Source organism: Littorina saxatilis, linkage group LG9, assembly GCF_037325665.1.
Source record: "Littorina saxatilis isolate snail1 linkage group LG9, US_GU_Lsax_2.0, whole genome shotgun sequence".
Taxonomy (NCBI): domain Eukaryota; kingdom Metazoa; phylum Mollusca; class Gastropoda; order Littorinimorpha; family Littorinidae; genus Littorina; species Littorina saxatilis.
Window position 1 is genome coordinate 43,482,499 of NC_090253.1, and position 26,762 is coordinate 43,509,260.

Consider the following 26,762-nt stretch of genomic DNA (forward strand, 5'->3'; position numbering starts at 1 on the left):
ACCAGCTGTGCTGCAGCAGGTCACTCAGAATTGTAGTAACAGTGAAGCAACTGTGTATCAACACGCTGGAATGCAGGCGTTAGATCGACGTTGCAAGAAAGCAACTGAAGTGACTGTGTGTACGGATATATCCGTACCTGGGAGACAATGAGTTAAAAGGGGGGTTCCGCTGTACACAACACTGCTTACCCAACTCCTGCAGCCAGTGTTTGACAAGGGAGGCGAGCGACATCAGGACGTTACCACCATTCAGACCGGCCACCACCGCCAGATGAAAGTTGTCAAAGTATGGAACCACCTCAACCGCTTCTCCCATCAGGCGGCCTGATAATATGTCATCCACTCGCACGCTCAGCTGTATTGAAGTACTGATGTTCAGTGCTAATGAAAAGAAAAACAGTGTAACATTTTAGCGTACAATATATTTGTATATCTTACTACCATGTCATCCAAATGCAAGCTCAGCTGGATTGAGTGCTGACATTAAAGGCACAGTAAGCCTCCCGTAAACCATCACTGAGCTCCCCGAGCCTCTACATACAGTGCAAGCATACTTCCATTTGAACGCTCACCGAACGGGAACATCCTGGTTGCTTTCTGTCGAGAGTGAGACATTTTCAAAGAATTTATTTTTGTTTACTATGTGAACGGACAATCAGGCGCGTCGTTTTGGTGCTAGACCTAACTTTTAAAATCTAAATAATAAATAGACAGGTTGTTACACAAACATTCTTAAATCATAAAAGAATTCTTTTTTCATCAAGACAGGATCAGTACAATTCAAAGTTTTGAAAGTTTGAAAAAAGAAAAGCCCGGAAACGTGTCACGCCAAATGTCTTTCTCGCGCCAGTTCCTCTGAACCACCAACTGCCACCGCTCTAGTTCGCAGCCGTTTGTTGCGTTTTAGATTCAGAGGTACGCAATAACGTGCCATTGCAGATAAGATTATAGCGAGTCGCATTGAAATCACAAACTGACGACTACATTGCGAAAACAAGAAGGGCAAAGCCCATACGACTCACATGCTTGACCTCGACCTTTAGGGTAACTAAACCTAGCAATGACATCATACACTAAGAACTGCTTTACACATTTTTCCTACCAAAATACATGTGACCTTGACCCAAGGTCAAGGTCATCCAAGGTCATGCAACACAAAGCTGTTAATTCAAGACATAGGAAGTACAATGGTGCTTATTGGCTCTTTCTACCATGAGATATGGTCACTTTTAGTGGTTCACTACCTTATTTTGGTCACATTTCATAAGGGTCAAAGTGACCTTGACCTTGATCATATGTGACCAAATGTGTCTCATGATGAAAGCATAACATGTGCCCCACATAATTTTTAAGTTTGAAACAGTTATCTTCCATAGTTCAGGGTCAAGGTCACTTCAAAATATGTATACAATCCAACTTTGAAGAGCTCCTGTGACCTTGACCTTGAAGCAAGGTAAACCAAACTGGTATCAAAAGATGGGGCTTACTTTGCCCTATATATCATATGTAGGTGAGGTATTCAATCTCAAAAACTTCAGAGAAAATGGGAAAAATGTGAAAAATACCTGTTTTTTAGACAACATTTATGGCCCCTGCGACCTTGACCTTGAAGCAAGGTCAAGATGCTATGTATGTTTTTTGGGGCCTTGTCATCATACACCATCTTGCCAAATTTGGTACTGATAGACTGAATAGTGTCCAAGAAATATCCAACGTTAAAGTTTTCCGGACGGACGGCCGTCCGTCCGGACGGACGGACGGACGACTCGGGTGAGTACATAGACTCACTTTTGCTTCGCATGTGAGTCAAAAAAGGAAACTGGATCACATGGGTTCACGATGGCCCAGGGGTAAGATAAACCACGCAAAAATAAATTCTTTGAAAATTGCTCGCTTTTTACGGAGGGCTCCTAGGATGATCTCAAGTGGTGAGTGTTTAAATGAAAGGGTGTTCTACTGTGTGTAAAAGCCTGACCGTATCTGTGATGGTTTACAGGAGGCTTACTGTGCCTTTAAGCTCTTAACAAAAAAGTTAGAACCATAGGAATCGCAATGATGCACGAATATTGCGCATTGGACGCATTTAGATACTTGTTGACGTGTTTTTAGTTTTTACGTTGACAGTATGGCATACACAATATAATTTGCCTCTTTTTCTCTAATGCTAATCTTGCATCAATGAACACATACCCTTGTCTTTCAGATGTATCAAATACATGACTGTTTTTCCTCTGCTTATTGTATCTGTAGCAATGAAAACAATTAATTAAGGTTATTCCCGCAAGCTGATCATCTAGCAGGTGATATAGGGTGCTGTAAGTGGCATTGGGGTAACAAGAATTGGTATTGGTATCATATCGTCCTGTGAGGTTACCCTCATGGAAATTGGTGCTGCTTTCTCACTGGGGAAAGCTAGCTGCCATACAGTACGGCGCTTCCCCATTTTTTGGCTCACGTAAGTGTAGCCTATGCGATGCTAACTTTTGTCTGTCTGTGCGTGCGTGTGTGATAGAAACTTTAACATTTCAATTTGACTGAACACCGAAATACTAATTTTACCGGGTTATTATCCAAGCAACAGCTTCAAAGTATTGAAGCAATAATCAACATTTCGTCGGCACGTATGTAGATAAAGTGTGTATCCAAAGAAAACGGGTGGTGGTGGGTTTTGGGGGGGTAAAAACAGGTGACTGGTTTGTGTTGTGTGTGGTATGTAGACCAGGTCAGGGGTCAAGGTTAGGTCAGATCGCGTGAAGCATTGTGGTATAGATTCACTTCTCAGTTCTAACCAAGCTGCATTCGCCGACTGACGATTTCACATTGTTCGGTTTCGTAGCGGCTCCAGAAAAAATAGATAAAGAAGATACCAAAGGAGATTTCCTACAGGTTGATCTGCACGGCGTGTTTTCAGTGTCTGCGCGAGGAAGCGCTGTCGAAAGGGCAGTGTCGATCTCAGTGGCAGTCGTGTCCCCGTAAGTAGGCTACAGACAGATCTAGATCTAGCGTCTCCCACTTACTGTGTGTGTGTATGTGTGACGGAGTGATTGAGTTTGTGTTACTGTTTGTCAATTTCTTACGAGAGCCTTGAAGGCTTCACCTCTTGTTTCTTTTGCCGCTATACCATCTTAGCTATCTCACGACGTGTTTCAAACCAGTGCCGCTATACCGTCTTAGCTATCTCCCTGCCCATGAACACTGCTTACTTGCATCGCTGCGGTCCTGTGCTCCAGACAGCACCCCGCACTGCATGTCCCCCATGGCACAGAGGACTGGAGTACCAGCCGGGATGTGCTCCAGGCCCTGCAACAGGTGTCCCGCTACCTGCCCCGCCTTGCGCACCTCCGGCAACACGTTCACAGGAAAACCACACGATTTCAGTCTGAAAAAAAGCATAAGAATAACAGAAAGGTCAGTTACGGAATGTTTGATTATATAGACAAAATGAATCATGCATAAGTCTGTCAACCCAATGGTTTTTGCAGTGAATGGAAAAACAAACAATAATTAGTCAATCAAAAGGGGCGGGGATGTAGCTCAGTCGGTAGCGCGCTGGATTTGTATCCAGTTGGCCGCTGTCAGCGTGAGTTCGTCCCCACGTTCGGCGAGAGATTTATTTCTCAGAGTCAACTTTGTGTGCAGACTCTCCTTGGTGTCCGAACACCCCCGTGTGTACACGCAAGCACAAGACCAAGTGCGCACGAAAAAGATCCTGTAATCCATATCCGAGTTCGGTGGGTTATAGAAACACGAAAATACCCAGCATGCTTCCTCCGAAAGCGGCGTATGGCTGCCTAAATGGCGGGGTAAAAACGGTCATACACGTAAAAGCCATGGGAGTCTCAGCCCATGAACGAACAAACAAACAAAAGTCAATCAAAAGACCAAGAACTTACATCAGTAAGGTGACTTCTCAATATCACGAGTTCACATAAACAAAACGTTTCAGATTTTGTTGAAGTCTTAACATAGGATACAGGGATGTTGTTACAAATTCACGCCTAAAGGACAAATGTCCTGAGCTCTTCAGCATCAAAAGGACATTTGACTGCTTTCAGAAATTTCAATAGGACATCGTAATTTTGTGAAAAACACTGTCCATGGACTGGCTCCAAATTCATGTGCACTCACACACACGCTTCAACACACACACACACATATATACATAACATATGTAGTATTTTCACCGACCATTTTTGCATACATTGTTTTATTAATTTAGTTTCAAATAGGACACACACAACAAGAAACAAACAACTAAAAAGCAACAAAAACGTTCAGCACTCTTTTTTTGATTGTCTCACAAACTGCAAGATTTGACTAGAAAATGAAATACTGAGAAAAAAAAGAAGTCCGTTTCAACACAGATTTGACAAAGCAGTATAGTGTCTTTGCTGTCAAGGTCTTACCAACTAAACAGGGTCGGCCATGAATAGTTAAAAGACCGTTTCTGCGAATTTCCTGCTGTGCCGACACCACGTCCTGTACAAAAGACTAAACTTCTCTTTTGGTAGTTGTGTCAGTTTCAGCGGCGACACTGTCATTGGCACTGTCATTTTCAAGAATGACGCTCGGCGTGTTTGCACCTGTTTTTAACCCAAACGTGGCACAGGATAATAATAAATAATAATAATAATAATAATACGAATATTTATAACGCGCACATATCTCACCAACAGGCGACTCAAGGCGCACATACACTCATTCACACACACGAAAGACAAAGGTGTTCAGCTTTTGTTGATCTTTGGGGGTCCTAAGTTTTATTTCAGTGACAGTACTGTGTCATAGTTCAAAGCGCTTCTTCAAAATGTCTCGAACTAAAACCAAAAGCAGACGTAAGACTTGCAATCAGTTGGAGTTGTCTCCCGTACTCCTAACTTTAGTGTGCTGCCCAAACGGCTCATGTCACAAACGGTTCGAAATTCCCGAAAAAGCAAGATCCGCACTGCACAACTTCAATGCACCCGTACGAGTGCTCGGTCGTGTTTTGAAAATGTGTATCTTGAAAGGAAAATAATTATCGCGCTGTCCGAAGGAATGGAGTTGTTATTGGACAATGACAGCGCTCAGTTCAAAACGATAGGACATCTGACCGCCATGCGGCTATGTTAATCGGACATTTGAGCCTTTTAATCGGTCTATGTCCGATGCCTAACGACATCCCTGAGGATAAGAACAAGAATAAGGTATCATACAGTCCGGTGAGGTTACCCTCATAGAAATGTGGGGTACTTTCTCCCTTGGGAAAGCGAGCTACCATACAGTACGGCGCTAGCCATTTCTTTCCCTTATACTGTGTTCATGTTTCCAGCCCCGAGACTTTCGCCGTAACTTTGGAATCTTTATCGTGGGAACGTGTACACACGGGGATGCTTGGACACCAAGCTTCCTCAATGTTAATTTTGGGAAATAAATCCCTAGCAAAATGTAGGGCAGAACCAATGAATGCAGATATTGAAAACCTGGTTTCTAAGCCAGCACCGCTACCAACTAAGCTATTTCTTTCTTTCTTTATTTGGTGTTTAACGTCGTTTTCAACCACGAAGGTTATATCGCGACGGGGAAAGGGGGGGAGATGGGATAGAGCCACTTGTCAATTGTTTCTTGTTCACAAAAGCACTAATCAAAAATTTGCTCCAGGGGCTTGCAACGTAGTACAATGTATTACCTTATTGGGAGAATGCAAGTTTCCAGTACAAAGGACTTAACATTTCTTACATACTGCTTGACTAAATTCTTTTCAAACATTGACTATATTCTATACAAGAAACACTTAACAAGGGTAAAAGGAGAAACAGAATCCGTTACTCGCTTCTTATGACATGCTGGGGAGCATCGGGTAAATTCTTCCCCCTAACCCACGGGGGGATTCGCTGTAAACTTGGAATCTTTATCGTGGGAACGTGTAGACACGGGGATGCTTGGACACCAAGTTTCCACAATGTTAATTTTGGGAAATAAATCCCTAGCAAAATGTAGGGCAGAACCAATGACTGCAGATATTGAAAAACTGGTTTTTAAGCCAGCATCGCTACCAACTAAGCTATCTCTGTGACCCTAAAATATATCGCTACAGTGGTACCTGCAATAAAAGATCACCCTTGGGACCAGCGCATAGCAAGTACATTTTAGTAAAGGTAAGAAATAGCTGAAGAGAAAAAATGTCCTCTCACTGGAGGGGCCATGCACACATTTCAGGTACCACAGTACTACGGTACACCTTACATGTCAGTATTCCAGGTGCGAGACTCCACGTTGAAGTAGCCGAAACTGGCCGCCAGCTGATCAGACGTGACTGGAAGCGCAAGATCGCAAATGGCCGCCACCACAAAATCCATGACAGTCCCTACACAGTCATACTGCTCTGTGGCCAGCATCTGTCTCTGGTTGTGAAGCAGCCACAGATACGTCACACAACCGTAGCCTGGCGCTACCCGCAGCCGGGAGTCTGGCTTGGGGAGGGTGGTCAAAAACTCTTTGGAGCAGCGACGATCTTGCCAGGTGTAGAGGTGGCTCAGGTTGCGGAGGATGATGTGGCGCATCTGGTCGTTGCCTCGCTCCCACGACTTGCCTTGTTTCCATAGCAACAGCCCGTGCATCTGACCCGAGATGCCGATTGTCTGAACCTTCACACACAAAAATCAAATCTGATTTCTTTTCCATATATATGTACCCCACTCCCAAACCCGTTTTCAAACATTTCTCCTTTTCATGGGTGCAATGCTGGAAAATGAAAAAACTGAAAAGGTCGTGGTCCAGGGGCAGGGGCCGTCAAGGCCCCGGCGGGGTGCAGGGGCAGCGCCCTTGCTGGCAGCGCCCCCCACCCAAAAACAAATTTTTGCATTTCAGGGAGGATTTGAATGGCCTCTTTTGACTCTAAATCTATTTCAGAACAAACAGGCTTTGCGAATATGCATAATATGAACAATCTTGTAAACCTTAAGGTATTTGTAACCACCCAGCCGAAAATGGAAAATTTCCTAAATAAATTTTCATTTAATTAATATACTTACCCGAATCACATTAGCATTGAGTCACCTGAGATGCTTATCACTGAAAAACGCTTACCCGGCTAAAGAATTTAAAGGGAAGCAACCCCATCACCAAAACGAAAGTGAAAGTAGCTTTGGTAATGGGCCAGCACACCGGGAGTTACCTCCCATACGGGTGTATGCCACGTCACTTCCTCTAGGAACACGTGCCTATTCTCATACGGCTTTAAAAAAAATCTTAAAACCATAAGCGGGGCAGGTGGGAGGGAATACAGTATGTGATTCGGGTAAGTATATTAATTAAATGAAAATTTATTTAGGAAATTTTCCATTAAATATCATATTCTTACTCCGAATCACATTAGCAGATAACATCAACAAGGCGGTGGGCTAGAAATGAATCAAAACTCACCATCAAGTTCTGGACAGGAACTGGCCTGCTGCTATGAGCGCTGGAAGGCCTCTGGAGCCATCCTGTCGAAGAGCTGTGACGTCCCGAAGATAAAAGTTTATAAAAACATCTTCGGAACGCCAATACGCAGTTGTCAGCACCTCCTCTAGACGTCTGGAGCGCAGAACTGCCAGAGAGGATGCCCACGCCCTCGTTTCATGGGCTCGGGCCGAGTCAAGTGGCAAGGAGGGCATAACCCCCCCCCTCTTTGTGCGACTCCACTCATAAGCCTGCTTGATGAGCGAGGACACCCACCGGGCCAACGTTACCTTCGACAAATCTTTCTCGCGCCTAGTAAGGAGAGAGATAAACAACAACTTCTGAGAACTAGACCGAATCGGCTGAGTCCGGGCTAAGTACAGACGAAGTGCCCTCACAGGGCAATTGACCGAATCGGGGTCATCCGGGGCCAACGCGCTGGTCAGAGCCTTAACTCTAACCAGCGGAGAGGCCTGCCCCGGAGACTGATTCTTGGCCAGGAAATCAGGCCGGAAACGCAAAGATGCGGAACCGTCCGGCTCAAAGGAGATATCTCCAGGCTGACCCGACAGGGCGTGGACCTCGCTACCCCGTCGGGCCGTAGCCAACAAAAGGAGAAACAGCGCTTTGCGAGTGACATTGAACAGACTGGCCTCGCTTAAAGGCTCAAAATCCGCAGAACGAAGGAATTCCAGGATTAAAAACAAGTCCCACTTGGGAGCGGGCAAACGAGCTTTAGCTTCCTTAAGAGCAGCCCCTTTAATGACTGCAGCTATAACGCCCCCGACTCGAACAGAACGACCAATCTGCTTAAGAGTCGCCGAGATAGCGGAGCGCCGGACCCTCAACGAGGAGACTGAGGCGCCCTGCGAAGACATGAAAGAGAGGTGGTTAGCGACCTGAATAGAGCGCGGAGCCACCGAACTCACCCCTCTAGCTGAACACCAGGCAGTCCATGCCTTCCAGTGGGAAGCATAAACTGAAGAGGTGGACGCTCTATGCGAGCGAGCCACCAAGTCCAGAGTCAAAGACGACGCCCCAGAGCGCTTCAGCGAGTCCCGAACAACTTCCACACGTGAAGCTTCAGAAGACTGGGCTCCTCGTGTGGAATGCCTGTTCGGGGCTGCACTAGTTCCCCTCGCACGAGTGCGAGAGGAATGGGGGGCCCTTGGGTGAGCCGAAGAAGATCTGGAAACCAGACCTGCGACGGCCACAGAGGAGCGACCAGAAGAAGAAGGGCCGGCTCCTCCATCTCCGCTTTCCGGATTACTCGGCTGAGTAACGGAAAGGGAGGAAAGGCGTACGCCTCCAGACCCGTCCAGGGAAAGTCCAGAGCGTTCACTCGCCATGCCTGAGGGTCCGGGAATGGCGAGACGAACACCGGAAGCCTCTTTGAGTACCTTGTGGCAAAAAGGTCCACAAGAGGCTTTTGGACCTGGGCCCAAAGGCGAAGCAGTGCCCCGTGAGTGATCGTCCACTCCGACTGAAGCACTGTACCGGAACGACTGAGCGCATCCGCCAAAGTGTTCAGCCTCCCTGGAAGGTACCTGGCCGAGATCGTGATATGATGCTGAAAGCACCACACCAGGATCTCGCAAGCCCTCTCCGAGAGAGACGGGGACCGCGAGCCTCCCTGCTTGTTGATGTACGCCGCCACTGTCATGTTGTCTGTAAACAGACGAACATGTTTGGCGTACAGGGAGGGCAGAAACTTGGCCAGAGCTAGAGCAACTGCCTCTAGCTCCAGCAAGTTGATGTGCCACAAGGACTGCTCCGTCGTCCACAGACCGGAAGTAGTCTGAAGATCTGTATGTGCCCCCCAACCCTCCCTGGACGCATCTGTAAAGAGGTCCAGGTCGGGGAGGGGCACGACGATCGGAACACCTCTGCAGACCCACTCCGTGTCAAACCACGGAAGGGTCGCAGACTGGAACCATCCCTGCAAAGGGATGAGGGCGTCCCAGTCCACCAGAGGAGAGTCCACAAACGGCTTCAGCGCGAACTGAAGCGGACGTTTGTGGACCCGGCCCAGTGAAACCAGAAGAGCCATAGACTCCATCTGCCCCAAGATGGAGGCGAGCGAGCGGATGGAAGCCATCAGGAGAGGTAAAGTGGAGCGAATCTGAGCTTGGAGCTTGTCCACCCTTCTCTGAGAAGGCTGGACAGTCCAAGCGACCGTGTCGAAAGACATCCCCAGATAAGTGAATGTCTGTGACGGGGTCAGCTCCGACTTTACCCGGTTGATCGAGAACCCCAACGAGTTGGATTCTCGAAGAACCGTCAGGGTATCCTGCGAACAGCCGCTCTGGGACTGGTTCATGATGAGCCAGTCGTCCAGATAAGCCCGCAGACGGATACCCTGGGACCTCACCAGTGCACAGACCTGTCTCACCACCATGGTGAAAATCCATGGTGCGAGAGACAGCCCGAAAGGGAGTGCGCGAAACTGGTAGATCTGATCTCCCCACCGGAAACGAAGCCATTTCCGGTCGGCCGGATGCATAAGAATGTGAAAGTATGCGTCCGTGAGATCGATCGAGGTCACCCAGTCTCCTGGGCGGAGAGAGTCTCGGACAGAGGCTGGCGTCTCCATCTTGAATTTTATCTCCCTCAAGAAAGTATTGAGGAGAGATAAATCCAACACGGGACGCCATCCTCCTGATGCTTTGGGAACAGCGAACAGACGCCCGTAAAATCCCAGGGAGCTGTGGACCCGAACTCTCTCCACCGCGCCCTTCTGCTCCAGGGAGGCAATTTCCGACTGCAAGACGGAACGTGCTTCCTGCGAGAAGGGGGGCTTGAACCGCGGAGGCACTCGGGTAAGAGGCGCCTTTTCCTCCCGCCAGAGTAGACGGAAGCCCGATCTCACCACTCCCACAATCCATTGGCGGTCTACTACCGACATCCAACGAGAAAGTGCCCGGGAGGGGCCTCCCGCCATCACCAAGGTGGAGGGCGGGAGGGAGGTGAGATCGGGAGCGCTTCATTGGGGGTGTGGCTTACTTCCAGAGCCGCCACGCCCCCTCCCCGATGCCGTCCTCTTCTTCCCACCACGAGCGGCCGGCGGAGCCTGCCGCTTCTGAGCTGGCTTGGGGTTAGACGATGTCTGAGCCTGCTTCTGTTTAGAAGGCTGAGACTGTTTCACCCCCTTCAGAGTGTAGTCAAGGAACTGACTGTCCTTGTTTGACTGAATCTCCTTCTGTCTGGCATCCAGTGCCAGCGGACAGAAGAGAGACTCCTCTGAGACCGGGGAGACTCTCAAGGTCTCCCTAGTAGCCAGCTCCGTGAATTGGGACTGCGAGAGGAAGAGATCCCTCCTGCAGAGTACCGCTTGGGTGTACTGCAGGGAGGAAAGACGCAATTGTTCCTCATTGACCTTGGCCAATGCGGTCAAAAGCGCAGAGACATCGTCCGCATTCTGTTCTTCACTGAGAGTGAAAGGAACCAGCGAATCGGTCAATGCCCGAGACAGAGCCCGAACGAGAGTCTCCGCAATGGAGGACAGTTCGATCTGCCGACGTCCAACCTCCTCAGCAGAGAGGAGGGAAGCCTCGGAAACCGGCAAAACCGAATCACGCTTGATCGGTTTAGTCAGAAGAGGCAGCAATTCCCGGGAAACCGGAAGTGTAGCCCTAGGGAGTGCAAAAGACGCCAGCCAACTCTGGCTCTGATTGGGCATGCCAAGCTTCCTATTGGCCGTAGGCACGAAGGAAGAGGCTTGGGCAGCTGAAGCCACCCACTGCTGAGCTGATTCCGGAACTGGACCAAAAGGAAGCAGTAACGGAACAGGCACTGGCCGAATACCACTCCCCGCATGTGCTGGACGAACCAGTGAATGCGAAAGTTGGTAAGCCACTGACGGAGACTCGGCGAACTGGAAGGAAGAAACATCTTCCTGTGCCGGCCGGAAGTCCGCCATGGCAGAAGGAACGAATGATGCGGAAGAGTCCGCAGCCACCACCCCTTCAGGAAAATAACGAGACGTTACTTCCGCCGCGACGTCAAGAACAGCCTTGAGCTTCGACGGAAACACGCCCCGCGACTCCTCGCTGACCACTGATGGAGCATCAGAATAGTCACACGTGGAACCATGACCGAAGTCACCAGTTCCGGAAGCAGAAGCATGCCCTGGCAAACCGGAAACCGGAAAAGCCTGAGCACTAACGTCATCCTGCCGCCCAAAACCCTGTGAAGGTAAAGGGTAAGCAGGACGACCATCCGCAAAAACCGGAGCTGGATGAGCTGACGTCACTCCCCCGACTGAGTGGAGTGATGCCTGCTCAAGCCTAGGCGCTTGAAAGCCGGAAGGCACACGCTGTAATCCACTATCTGGTATCCGGAAGGAACCACCAGAAGAGGAAGAAGCGTTTCCGGCCGAAACCGGAAGTGTAGTCAACGGAACCGCAAAATGCGGAAGTGAAGACTGCACTGGTTGACTTCGCGATCCGGAAGGACCGGAAGTCAGTGAATACTCCATCCTGCCGCGACCGCCGTAGCGTGCCGGAGCGGACGGATCATCACTTCCGGCAAGTGCCGGAAATGCGGCAGTCGAAACCGACTGCCGCCGCTGTTCGATCAAGTCCGGGGCCTCGTAGGTTATCGCCGGAAATGAAAGATCAGCAAGGTATCGGTCGTGACCCGATGCGAAAGAGCTGTCCCCCGAAGGAGAACGTCCAGGCGCCTCACGAGGGCTATCGGACCAGCTCTGCTTACTAGCCGACGCTGAAAAGGGAGGACGCTGCTCCAAGCCGGAAGTGGAGGACAAAGACACGGAAGCCAATGCCCGGACGTCACTGCCAGATGCCGGAAACGCCGAACTGCTGGCGACGGAACGCTGAAATTCTGCCTGCACCAAGCTGCGGATTTCCGGAACCACCCCCACAGAAATCAGCACAAATTAGGTATACCAAACATGAGCTGAAAATGTACTGAATTTGTACCTCCTGCCCAAAAATGTACTTCAAATGTACTTCAAATGTGCTGCAAAGAAAATTCAGTACATTTTAGGTACACTGAAAATGTACTGCAGTTTTGAACCAAGTTAGGTGGTATACTGAAAACATACCTCTATTGTACTGAAAACATACCTCGTTTAGACTTAACCACTTTTTGATGTACTGAAAATGTGCTTTTGTTGGACTTTGAAAATATTTTGTATGCTGAAAAAGTACTTCAATATGACTTAGAAAACATTTTGTGTACTGAAAATGTGCTTCTTTTGGACTTAGAAAATATTATGTATACTGAAAACATACCAAAATAACTTAGCCATTTTTTGCCTGTACTGCAAATGTACTGCTTCGACTTTGTTACTTTTCATACTGCGAGTGCCAGTTGGACTTAGAAACATTTTGTGTACTAAAAATGTACGACAAACACTACGCCATTCAATCTTTCATCGAGCCATTTTCTCTAGCTGTCATCGATAGTGTAAATCAAATGCATATATATATATATATATATATTTGACCATATGTTTCAGTTAACTTGAAGCAAGACATTACAATTTGCATCTACATTCTTAATGATATAGACGTTTGCCTTCTTCTTCCCCAAACATCCAGGTACCATTCAAACTGGAATAAATACACCAACCAAAACACACATGTATACAATATTCTGCATTATTTATTTTAACAAGACGGCACAGTAAATTAACTTATTCAAAATGTTCAATTTTTTTTATATTTTTTTTTAATACCTAAAACACAGTTTAAACTTCAAAATAAGCAGAACATAAATATGTTGCTGCATCCACTGGACAAAAGAATGTGATTAAAAAAAACTTTAAAAAAACAACAACACCTTAGTGATTTGAAAACATTTCTGGTCCAAAACCTACTTTTCACTCTTGTCTGCATGGTGGCTAGTTCTAAAAATATCGCCCAATCAAATGAAAGGAGACAAAAGTACACCGCCATTTTTGAAGCTGCCATGAGGCATGACTGAAACAGTGCGTGTCTAGAGTGGATATTTTCCCAGGAATGCATCATGAACGAAGCTTTTGAACTGGATATCTAAGTGTGGGATCAAAGTCTACAATATTGTTGCAATGTTGAGATGCACAACTACTTCCATGGGAAAAGCCAGCCGGTCCTTTGACAACGTGGAGTTCTAACCATGGCTGACAGTGACACCTCTGGCTCAGAAACGAAACATGAAACATCCACTTTGCCTCCACCCGAATCGCAATGAGTGACTCACTCTCTTCACAAACCCTCTTCACTCTCGTTGGTAAGTAATTGTGTTGATTGTTTTGATACAGTGGTATTTTAACTTTTAGTGTAGCTATTGTGCTGACCCAGTGAGTCGAGTGACATAATGGGACTGGTAGTGGTAGTATGGCACGAAGACAAAGAAATACACATTCATTACTCTTTTCAAACTTTCACTTACTGAAGTTACTGTTACCAGTGCCACTAGAAATAGAACAGAACTTAGCTTTGAGTTTGAATTTGAGCACTTTAGTAATGAGTCATTGGCCATGCAGGACATTCTTTATACTTTATAGAGCCTCACTTGCACCCACGAAGAGTGCTTGCATTCGTCATTTGTAATATTGCCAACCAATATTATTTCCTTCCATACATTTAGTATTTGAAAATTAGCAAGTTTAACTAATTGTTTCTCTTCAAAGTTAAACTAAAATAATCAAATGTTGAATTGTATATTAAGTTATTTACTATTAGTATTACTTTATTAGACAAAAGTAATAATAACTACTATTACTGAGTACTATGCTGGTTTTTTTTCAAGTATCCCCTGGATACATGTGCGCAGTGAAGAGTAGCAAATAAGCAAATCTATATTTGTTTTATTTATATTAGCTATGCAGTTGGCGTCGCTAGAGTCAGCGTCGCCAGTCACCACGACAAATGTTCCTCAATTTGCAGCGAGTGTTGCCAGTTACTGAGTTAGTTTATTGCTTCATTCTTTGCTTGAAGCCTGATCATTTCTGTGCATGTGACATTTAGAGCAGATCCTAATAGCAGCTAGTGTCTTTTTTTCAAAAGCCTTGAAAGTTGAATGTTCTCACGTGTTGCTATGGGATTTTTTTGTTTTAGCCTTCATATGACCTCGATGGTGCACCAACACCGCGTGCAACAGTAGCGGCTAAGGCGCCGAGATCAGGTAACTAATTATTCCCTATCAAAAAACAAGAAAGGTAAGTTTGTTGGAACGTTTGTTATTGACAAAACAATACATTCACAAATATATATTAAATTACAACAAACTACCGTTCTTGGATTTTGATTCTGAATTTTGGAACGTTGGCAGTCTTTTTGTTTATGGATTTATTTAATTATTCCCCAACAAAATTATGATGTGTCTGCTCACTTTTTAAGTGCCGACAGTTTTGGTTAATGTTTTAGTAACATTTTTTATTTATACATGTGCATAATTGGTATTCTTTTTTTCAGTTCTAACCACAGCACCTGGCCTGCACTGAAGCCTGCAAGGCGAATGCAGCTGCACTGAGGGAGCAGGTCAAGGACCTGCAGGCCAAGGTCACTACTGACTAGCCTGGAGGCAAGACAGCGCGAGCTGGAGGGGGAGCTGATGGCCAGCTATGCTACACAAGGTATGTTAGGTATGATAGCTGCATACCTGCCAACTGCTACAATGTTTGGCGTAGCATGCTCCGATTTTGCAGCTGCTATGCTCAACAACAAAATGACAAGCATCCAAAATGTTCACTTATCCCTCGACAATCAATAATGAACATAGCGTAACTAGCCAAGTACTGATGCCTGGGTACCACTCCGTTATGACTCGGATGTTGTCCACGTGACTTGCTTAATAGCCATTTGTGAATTTTGTTGCAAGCATTCGCATACTGCGACTTCTGTCTTGTGTGTGGCGCACGTTAAATGTCAAAGCAGCACCGCCCTGATATGGCCCTTCGTGATCGGCTGGGCGTTAAACAAACAAACAAAAAATTCAGATCTATCACTGTAAAAGAAGGTTCTAAAAATTAATCACTATCACTTCTGGTACTTACAATCTTATAAAAAAAATCTTGATCTCTTTTAAAAAGTTAAAAATCTTGTCCGGGGGAACATCCCGGATCTGAAGCAGACAGAGATGCATTCAATTGCACAAGTGGTATTCTGCTGGTAAAGTTAAAGAAAAGACTTCAAGTACAGAGGTTTGGATGGATATTAATATTTTTCTTGCAGGCTTTAATTTGAATTATAATTTTGTCTGAACCTGCTGAATATATCATTTCAGCTTACACCGTGGCAAGCAATGAGGGCAGCTCGTCGGCGAGGATTAGGACGGTGCTGCGGAGCAAGCTGTCAGCAGCCATTTGTAAAGCTAAGAATTCGAAGTAACTTTTACGTCCTGATATAATATATTATTGTGCCATGTGCCAGGACCTATGGTTGTTTGGATGTATGGACAGACTTTATTTTCTTTTAGATCTGTTTTCTTTTTTTCTCTGTGGTATATTTTTATCTAGTCACGTTCTGTTGTATGTACATCAAATTGTTTCTCTCCTAAAATTGGTTTGTGATTTCTAGTCATGCGTTTATCTAGTCACGTTCTGTTGTATGTACATCAAATTGTTTCTCTCCTATTATTGGTATGAGAGTTCTAGTCATATTTTGTCTGTGGTGTCTTTATGTGATCTCCACCCATGTTCTATGGTATGGAAACTTTGATGAGGGTTATTGAGTCACTTGAGAAAAAGTGACTCTATGTAATCGGTCAGTGTTAGTCTGTCCGGCCGTCCGGCCGGCCGGCCGGCCGTAGACACCACCTTAACGTTGGACTTTTCTCGGAAACTATCAAAGCGATCGGGCTCATATTTTGTTTAGTCGTGACCTCCAATGACCTCTACACTTTAACGATGGTTTCGTTGACCTTTGACCTTTTTCAAGGTCACAGGTCAGCGTCAAAGGAAAAATTAGACATTTTATATCTTTGACAAAGTTCATCGGATGTGATTGAAACTTTGTAGGATTATTCTTTACATCAAAGTATTTACATCTGTAGCCTTTTACGAACGTTATCAGAAAAACAAGGGAGATAACTAGCCTTTTCTGTTCGGCAACACACAACTTAACGTTGGGCTTCTCTCGGAAACTATAAAAGTGACCGGGCTCAAATTTTATGTGAACGTGACTCATTGTGTTGTGAATAGCAATTTCTTCCTGTCCATCTGATGCCTCATATAATATTCAGAACTGCGAAAGTGACTCGATCGAGCGTTTGCTCTTCTTGTTTTTTTGTGTACTGACATATATTTTTTTTCCTTTCTATCTCCCCCCCCCCCAACCCCCTTTCCCCCTCTCCCTCCCTCCCCCCACCCCCTCTCCCTCCCCCCACCCCCTTTTTTCTGTGGCTATTTTTATAAACCTCTGGGGAAGTATATTATTGGTATACTTTTAGTACATTTTTGGTATACCTCTGCAGCAGTACATAATCAGTATACTAATGGTACATTCTTTTTTCTGTGGCAATTTTTCTTAAACCTCTGGGGAAGTATATTATTGGTATACTTTTAGTACATTTTTGGTATACCTCTGCAGCAGTACATAATCAGTATACTAATGGTACATTCTTTTTTCTGTGGCAATTTTTCTTAAACCTCTGGGGAAGTATATTATTGGTATACTTTTAGTACATTTTTGGTATACCTCTGCAGCAGTACATAATCAGTATACTTATAGTACATTCTTTTTTCTGTGGCAATTTTTCTTAAACCTCTAGAGAAGTATATTATTAGTATACTTTTAGTATACTTCTGCAGCAGTACATAATCAGTATACTTATGGTATATTCTTTAACTTCTATGGCAGTATATTATTGGTATGCTTTCAGTATCTGTGAGGTATGTCTCCAAAGCAGCAATTAATCAGTACAGTTGCAGTATATTTGTGGTACATTTGCAGTATGGTTGTGGTATGCTTGCATGCAGGTGTAAAAGTTAATACATATTTTTCTGTAAAGTTGAACACTATTTGTTTTAAATTTGCATTGTGTGTGTGCATATATAGATATAGATATACACATGGATTCATGTGAATGCATTGTTATTTTTCGGATATTAAAAGCTGAAGATTGCCACTGCAAATTGTTTTGACTTTTCTCAGTTTTTCTTATTTACAAATGCTAGCATTTGCCCTAAAACTTTCATGGTGTGCATGTTAACAGCACATATTCAGTATATTTTCAGTACATGTTGATACTTTGAAAAGGGAAGTACGTTTTCAGTACTTGGAGGTATATTTTTGGTATCTTTTCAGCATATTTTCAGCACGGTTCCAATTTGGTACATTTTCAGTACGTACCTTAAATGTGCTGCAAACGTACCAAAATTGTACCTCCTGCAGTACAAAATAAGTATACTGCATTTGGGTAAGGGCAGTGACTTTAACAGAGAGGAAACCAACGCACCTTGTCCAGGTGCTAACAACGATGACGAAGTCTCCGATGTAGAGACAGGTGCAGAAGTAACAGTAGCGCTAGGCGCCGCAAAAGAAGCAGAAGTAGTAACAGCGCTAGGCGCCGAAATTGGTACAGCCAACAAAGTGTTACGCTCTTGGTCTGTAACAAGTAACGTTGCTTTGGAAGAGGAAGACTTAGGCTTAACTTTCCCCTTGGGGTCCGACTTGCCACGGCGCTTGTCTGAATCAGACATGTTGACAACAACACGTGGCAACGCGAAAAAAAAAAATTTTTTTTACTGAAACATAAGTCTAAACGACTGGAAAATTCAGTAAACACAACGCACTAATGCGTTTACAAAATACTATAGCTAAACTTGCCCCACAAAAAGCAGAGGCACGGAGAGCTACGAACAAAGTCACACGAGCTAGAAAACTAACTCACACAACAAAATGGCGACACGCAAGACACTGACACGAACGTCAACAACACGTGGCAAAGCAAAAAAGATTTACTGAAACGTAAGTCTAAACGACTGAAAACACAGTAAACACACACGCTTACGCGTCAACAAAATACTAAAGCTACACTTGCCCAAACAGAAAGAGGGCACGCAGAGCTACTAGCAAAGTCACACGAGTTAGCTAACTAACTCACACAACAAAATGGCGAAACACGCAAGTCACTGACACACAAGTCCGTAAAAAACAGACAACGTACAGTAACGAAACAGCGCAAACAACCAACAACAAACGGGAACGAGCTCACCAAACTGTAGGCAAGGCGAGCAGAAAAGCTGGGTAACGTGGCCGGCGGGTGTCACTCAAACACACAAGGTCAGCCACAGAGCGTCAAAAAGTGAACCGTCCTCTCCGAGGTGAAAAAGACGTATGAGAATAGGCACGTGTTCCTAGAGGAAGTGACGTGGCATACACCCGTATGGGAGGTAACTCCCGGTGTGCTGGCCCATTACCAAAGCTACTTTCACTTTCGTTTTGGTGATGGGGTTGCTTCCCTTTAAATTCTTTAGCCGGGTAAGCGTTTTTCAGTGATAAGCATCTCAGGTGACTCAATGCTAATGTGATTCGGAGTAAGAATATGATATTTAATGAATTTTAGCATTTTAAGAGGGGCTATTTGAGCCTCTCCTGGTTTTAAAACTGAAAACAGCAACAACAACAACAAAATTTGGCGGGGGGGGGGGGGGGGGGGGGGGGGGGGTAGGAGGATGCACAACACGAAAAACCTCTATACTTGAAGGTGTTTGGTTGCATCACTCTTGCTAGAGGGTCCACAAAAAACAATTAGGTCAACACATTTGAAGAAGGGTTTTAGAAGCCTCTCCTTGCTAACAAAACCTTAAAATTGGAGATGCCCAAATTAAAAATCTTGTAAACTTGAAGGTGATTGATTTTATCACCTAGTTTTGTCTTTGATTTAAAAAAAATGTTTACTGAATTAAAGGAAAATTACCATGCTAACAAAAAGTTTTCACAAACACAGGAAATTAGTCACCTCCCTTGTATTACAACTTCTTTACTTGAAGCTTTTGAATGTATCATTGCAGGAGGTAAATTCTCAAATAATTGTTGAACCATAGCTTCAACCAAATGAGAAACAAGTTTCAAGTCACTGAGTTTGTTTCAATTGAATACTTTCAAAAGGGCTAACTGCTCAGGTTAAAAAGAAGAAGGTTTAGACAAAAACAGAAACCTCCAGAGTTATATCCCTTGCCATGCACATGCAATCTTCTGATACTGCTTTTTCATTTTAGGAGTTAAATTCGCAAATGATTGTTGAATCATAGCTTAAATTAAGGCTGGAGCACACTTTGGAAAGTACGTTGGAGTAGCCTCCCTTCTACGTTGGAGTAGCCTCCCTTCCCGGATTTAGAACGCGTTTCGTGTCGTAACAGATTTTCCACTTACTAGCCATATCCGTATGCAAAATAATGAAATAAACATTAGGAAATGGCAGACGTTTACAAATATCGACATTCTCTATCAGTGCAATAAAAAACAATCGTTAGAACTTGCATTTACGACATGTCGTGCGTGAGAACGTGTCAGTAAACAAGCACTTTTTGCCTTGCTGAAGAACCCCACGAGTCAAGCTAAAACAGACGACAAGTAATGGAAAGCAGTCTGCGGATAAACATAACAAACTACTGATGAAAAAGTGTGTTCATCCCTGCTCTGGATAAAAGACATCGGACTGATGACAACGTGGCAGCGTTCACGCGAAAAGATTTTTTTTCAGATTATCGCTTCTACATTTTATTGCACGTACTTGGGGCAGATCTGAATTTCTGAAAGATGACAAATCGGTCTTGTGAGTTGAGAACCACATGTTCTTTGCCGACAGAAATCACGATGGGACAAGATGTAGATTGTGTTGAAGAGATGTTTGCAGATTATCGCATCTACATTTTATTGCTCAGATCAATGCACGTAGTTGGGGTAGATCTGAATTTCGCAATGGAAGACGACAAATCCGTCTTGTGAGTTAAGAACCACACGTTCTTTGGCGGCAGAAATCACTATGGGACAAGATGAGGATTGTGTTGAGGGGCTAATACTGACTGACTTTAGATGAAGAGTTCCTAGACTGCCTGGTTTTTGTAGAGAGGCATCATGATGATATCCTGGGTTTTTTTTTACGTTCTTGGTGACAACGCGCCAGAACTTGATCGCACGAAGATCGAACTCTCGAAGAAAACAAGTTTATCGCTGAACATCGGAAATGTGAAATGCTCTTCCTGTCTGACCAGTCTCCCCGTTAAATCCACAGGCTACATTATTTATCAGGTAACTTACCAAACCGGAGTGTGTGTGTGTGTGTGTGTGTGTGTGTGTGTGTGTGTGTGTGTGTGTGTGTGTGTACACCGGATTACCACCATCAACGCACCCTTTTGGACTTTTCTACTATGCCTGCTGTGACATTCACGAGGATTATTGTGATTCTTGGACAATCGTGTGCCTATGCTGGACTTGCAGTAAGACAAACGGTGCCGGAACGGTATACGTGCTGCCAAGTGTGCACGTCCAGAGCTCAGTGTGAACCGAGAGTGAGTGTGTCATTGTGTGGAAGTTTTGCTTGATTGATTTATTCATGATTTAATTTGCTTTTTGGTTCAATAGTAAAATCTGTGTACGTTATACTTTGTATTTTGTGGTGTGATTCGCCCGAGTGCGAGACCCCCATCCCCGAACGCCTCTGTGGGTGGAATTGTATATATATATATATATATATATATACTTGTGTAACGTGAGTGTGTAGATGAGAATGTGAAAGTTGCTTTGGACCCAGATACACACAGCAGACACCAACGCAACAGCTAAGTTTCAGCCTGACAAAGAAATTCGAGTGACACAGCTAATGGCTGTACTTGTTATTTCTCTATTAAAACAAATGTTTCAAGATCTTTAGGCCAAAACAAATAAATTGTCTGTTTCTATTAACATGGCTAAAAAAAATAGGGTAGGTAGGTAGGTGTTTTTGTTGTTGTTGTTGCCAGGATAGAATTCTTGAAAATAACTAAATGACACAAAGAGACAAGACTCGCTATAGATAGATTTATAAAAAATAAAAAAATGTGACAAAGGATATAAAATGATTGTTTTACCTGGTCTGGAATCTTCAGTAGTAATTGCATAAAAAAAGTCTGATAATTATATCAATTATCATGTTAACTTTTTCTTAAAATGGGTGCGTTAAATCCTAGTCTGTTTGTTTTTAATGGACTAAGCAATCCTTGGACTGACAGAAAAGATGTATTTTAAAAATGTCCAGTTGCTTTTACTTATTTTTCTAATTGGAAGAGAATACAAATTATGCACTCTTTTCTGTTCAAATGGGTAGAGGGCGGGGGTAGTAAAAGGATCACAGTTCAAGATTTTGCGCGACAAGAGGTGTGTTTCTTTTATAAAGAGCAAAAACTCAACTTGGTATCTAACACTATTTCTGAACACTGTAACCACTTTAGCACTTTTCTTCCAAACTTCTAATTCAGCTTCAAAAATGATTAAAAAAAAGGGTTTTTTTCTTCTGAAATCTACAGTTAAATCACTATTTTGGATATTCTATTTTGCTTCCCTATTTATCTTCTTAAGTTTTTGATCATCTGATTACCTTGCTTTTCTATTTGGAAGATAGTATGCACTCTTTTCTGAAAAATGGGTAGGGGGTGGGGGTAGTAAAAGCATCACAGTATAAAATTTTGTGCGAGAAGAGGTGTGTTTCTTTTAACTTTGATGAAGAGGGATAACTCAACTTGGTATCTAACACTAGTTCTGAACACTGTAACCACTTTAGCACTTTTAATTTATTTGTTCTGTCTTCCAAGCTTTAAATTCAGCTAATAAAATGAGTAAAACAGTGTGTGTTTTCTGAATTCACCAGTTAAATAACTCTGTTGGATGTTATTGTTTGCTTCCCTATTTCTGTTCTGAAGTTTTTGATCACCTGACTACCTTGCTTTTCTATTTGGAAGATAATATGCACTCTTTTCTGAAAAATGGGTAGGGGGTGGGGGTAGTAAAAGCATCACAGTTCAAGATTTTGCGCAACAAGAGGTGTGTTTCTTTTAACTGTGATGAAGAGGGATAACTCAACTTGGTACCAAACACTATTTCTGAACACTGTAACCACTTTAACACTTTCATTTTTTTTTCTCTCTGTCTTCCAAGCTTTAAAATTTAGCTAATAAAATGAGTAAAAAAGTGGGTTTTTTTTCAGAATTCACCAGTTAAATCACTATGTTGGATGTTCTATTTTGCTTCCCTATTTCTGTTCTTCAGTTTTTGATCATCTGACTACCCTGCTTTTCTTTTTGGAAGATAATATGCACTCTTTTCTGACAAATGGGAAGGGGGTGGGGGTAGTAAAAGCATCACAGTTCAAAATTGTGCACGTTAAGAGGTGTATTTTGTTTTAATTGGTAAAGAGGGATAACTCAACTTGGTATCTAACACTATTTCTGAACACTGTTATCACTTTAACACTTTTGATTTATGTTTGTCTGTGTTCCAAGTTTCAAATTAAGCTTCAAAAATGGGTAAAAAAAATGTTTTTTTAATAATTCACAAGTTAAATCATTATGTTGGATGTTCTATTTTGCTTCCCTCTTTCTCTTCTTTAAGTTTTTGATCATCTGACTACCCTGCTTTTCTATTTGAAAGATAATATGCACTCTTTTCTGAAAAATGGGTAGGGGGTGGGGGTAGTAAAAGCATCACAGTTCAAGATTTTGCGCGACAAGAGGTGTGTTTTTTTTTAACTGTGATGAAGAGGGATAACTCAACTTGGTATCAAACACTATTTCTGAACACTGTAACCACTTTGGCACTTTTAATTTTTTTTTTCTGTCTTCAGTTCCAAGCTTTAAATTAAGCTAATAAAATGAGTAAAAAAGTGGGTTTTTTTTAAAAATTCACCAGTTAAATCACTATGTTGGATGTTCTATTTTGCTTCCCTATTTCTGTTCTGAATTTTTTGATCATCTGACTACCCTGCTTTTCTATTTGGTAGATAATAATTATGCACTCTTTTCTGAAAAAATGGGTAGGGGGTGGGGGAAGTAAAAGTATCACAATTCAAGATTTTGGCCGACAAGAGGTGTATTTCTTTTAACAGTAGTAAAGAGGGATAACTCAACTTGGTATCTAACACTATTTCTGAACACTGTAATCACTTTAACACTTTTAATTTATGTTTGTTTGTGTTCCAAGTTTTAAATTAAGCTTCAAAAATGGGTAAAAAAATAGTTTTCTCATAATTCACAAGTTAAATCATTATGTTGGATGTTCTATTTTGCTTCCCTCTTTCTCTTCTTAAGTTTTTGATCATCTGACTACCCTGCTTTTCTATTTGGAAGATAATATGCACTCTTTTCTGACAAATGGGAAGGGGGTGGGGGTAGTAAAAGCAACACAGTTCAAAATTTTGCGCGTTAAGAGGTTGTTTTTTTTTAAAATTGGTAAAGAGGGATAACTCAACTTGGTATCTAACACTATTTCTGAACACTGTAATCACTTTAACACTTTTAATTTATGTTTGTCTGTGTTCCAAGTTTCAAATTAAGCTTCAAAAATGGGTTAAAAAAATGGTTTTTTAATAATTCACAAGTTAAATCATTATGTTGGATGTTCTATTTTGCTTCCCTCTTTCTCTTCTTTAAGTTTTTGATCATCTGACTACCCTGCTTTTCTATTTGAAAGATAATATGCACTCTTTTCTGAAAAATGGGTAGGGGGTGGGGGTAGTAAAAGCATCACAGTTCAAGATTTTGCGCGACAAGAGGTGTGTTTCTTTTCAATCAATCAATCAATCAATGAGTCTTATATCGCGCATATTCCGTGGGTACAGTTCTAGGCGCTCTGCAGTGATGCCGTGTGAGATGAAATTTTATACGGCCAGTAGATTGCAGCCATTTCGGCGCATATTTACCTTTAACTGTGATGAAGAGGGATAACTCAACTTGGTACCAAACACTATTTCTGAACACTGTAACCACTTTAGCACTTTCATTTTTTTTCTCTCTGTCTTCCAAGCTTTAACATTCAGCTAATAAAATGAGTAAAAAAGTGGGTTTTTTTCAGAATTCACCAGTTAAATCACTATGTTGGATGTTCTATTTTGCTTCCCTATTTCTGTTCTTCAGTTTTTGATCATCTGACTACCCTGCTTTTCTATTTGGTAGATAATATGCACTCTTTTCTGAAAAAATGGGTAGGGGGTGGGGGAAGTAAAAGTATCACAGTTCAAGATTTTGGCCGACAAGAGGTGTATTTCTTTTAACAGTGGTAAAGAGGGATAACTCAACTTGGTATCTAACACTATTTCTGAACACTGTAATCACTTTAACACTTTTAATTTATGTTTGTTTGTGTTCCAAGTTTTAAATTAAGCTTCAAAAATGGGTAAAAAAAAATGTTTTTTTAATAATTCACAAGTTAAATCATTATGTTGGATGTTCTATTTTGCTTCCCTCTTTCTCTTCTTTAAGTTTTTGATCATCTGACTACCCTGCTTTTCTATTTGAAAGATAATATGCACTCTTTTCTGAAAAATGGGTAGGGGGTGGGGGTAGTAAAAGCATCACAGTTCAAGATTTTGCGCGACAAGAGGTGCGTTATTTTTTAACTGTGATGAAGAGGGATAACTCAACTTGGTATCAAACACTATTTCTGAACACTGTAACCACTTTGGCACTTTTAATTTTTTTTTTCTGTCTTCAGTTCCAAGCTTTAAATTAAGCTAATAAAATGAGTAAAAAAGTGGGTTTTTTTTTTAAATTCACCAGTTAAATCACTATGTTGGATGTTCTATTTTGCTTCCCTATTTCTGTTCTGAATTTTTTGATCATCTGACTACCCTGCTTTTCTATTTGGTAGATAATAATTGTGCTTGCCCTTGAGTAGCTGTAAGATTCTGTGATGGCTTATATAAATTCTGGAGGATGTAATTTTGGTGCTATAAAGAACCGACGCGCTCACAAAACAAAACGAACACTAGAATTGGAAAATTAATTAAAGTTTATTGAATACTTGTCGATGTCATGGTAATTCGGAATCAGCTCATAATATCAATATATAAAAGGCTAAACATAAATCTATGGAGAGGCTTAGGTAACCTATATCGGAGCGTGGCGGAAAAACTAATCTAAGTTTAGAAAGTGAATTAAAGCTAAAATGTGAAGTAGAAAAGACTAGCTTGAGTGAGAGTGCAGAACAGTAGAGTGTGAAGCGTGGAGCATGGAGCGAGAAGCGCGGAGCGTGGTGCGAGAAGCGCGGAGCGAGAAGCGCGGAGCGGTGGAAACTGATAGAAAAGAAAAAACTAAACTTAGAATTCGAAACATCAAACTAAACATCAAAGGTGTCCTAAAAACATAAACATCAAAGGTGTCCTAAAAACATAAACATCAAAGATGGACGACAAAATGGCGGCCGAAACAAGATGGCGGCAAATCAATAAAAAATCACCAAGACAAAAATATGTTAGAAAAACCCTTCATAGAATAAACGTAGGACACAGAAACGGAAAGAAGACAAAGAAACGGACAGAAGACACAGAGACGGAAAGAAGACACAGAAACGGACAGAAGACAAAGAAAACGGACAGAAAGTCATAACAAACAAAGATTCGAAACGAAAATTACACGAATTCGGTAAATAAAAGAAACATAGTCAGAAATGGATACTCGCCTTTGACAGCATCAATAATCTAAAACAGACTCAAGGCGAGCAACTGAACCTGAACTACAAAATAACTTAAAACAAAACTGGAGGCTGGCAGAAAACACTGGGCCCCGGAACAGAGCAAAAAAATCTATCTATCCTAAAACATCTTGTTGCGTGAACGGCTTCCCAGTAAGTGACGACGAATACAGGCTATCCACCACAGAGGTGAACTAAAAATACTGCGCGTTACTACAATATTACTGTTGCAAAACATGCGTCCCGTGCTCTCCGGGGAAAACTCCATAGGCTGTCCAGCGTGAGCCATACAGGCACATGAAATTAATATCAGAAAAACGCCGGCAACACTACCTTGTTTATAAATTAGTTCGTTACAATATTTAACGTCATTAAAACAAAACACAGTTCGTACCAGGGCGCTCATACTTAATAAAGAAAAACTAGAGGATAAAGAGCAAGCTAGACCCGCACGCGAACCTACAGAGGTGGCTGCAAAATGGGAACAAATAGGGACAAAAGTGAAATAAGATAATAAAAGTGAAAGAACAAAAAGGGGAAGCCACCACCACGGAAAGTCGCATGCGAGTCAAGCTAAAAGCATGACTAAAAAACACAAGCAAAACAAAAAGAATCTAAATACACAGAAGGCTCCTTAGCAGGGGCATTCACATTCCCCCCTCGAAGACATCTTAGTCTTTACAAAAGTCAACATAAAAAATCAACAAAATCATCGAATACAGGCGTGGT

General features: G+C 42.8%; 1 protein-coding gene and 1 long non-coding RNA gene across 3 annotated transcripts in view; one reads left to right on the forward strand and one right to left on the reverse strand.

Annotated features, from left to right (window-relative positions):
- LOC138976183 (sedoheptulokinase-like) overlaps positions 1-26,762 on the reverse strand; it is a 46,429-nt gene that overhangs the window by 7,802 nt on the left and 11,865 nt on the right. For both annotated transcript variants that reach the window (XM_070349021.1, XM_070349020.1), the window contains exons 3-5: positions 6,226-6,626; positions 3,204-3,379; positions 190-381 (exon numbers count right to left, since the gene is read on the reverse strand). In XM_070349021.1, coding sequence (XP_070205122.1) covers positions 190-381; positions 3,204-3,379; positions 6,226-6,626 — 769 coding nt within the window. The remainder of the gene's footprint in view (positions 1-189; positions 382-3,203; positions 3,380-6,225; positions 6,627-26,762) is intronic.
- On the forward strand, positions 13,518-16,653 carry LOC138976182 (uncharacterized). Its single transcript, XR_011458895.1, has 4 exons — positions 13,518-13,656; positions 14,487-14,553; positions 14,844-15,004; positions 15,655-16,653. It is a non-coding gene; the product is annotated as an uncharacterized lncRNA (long non-coding RNA).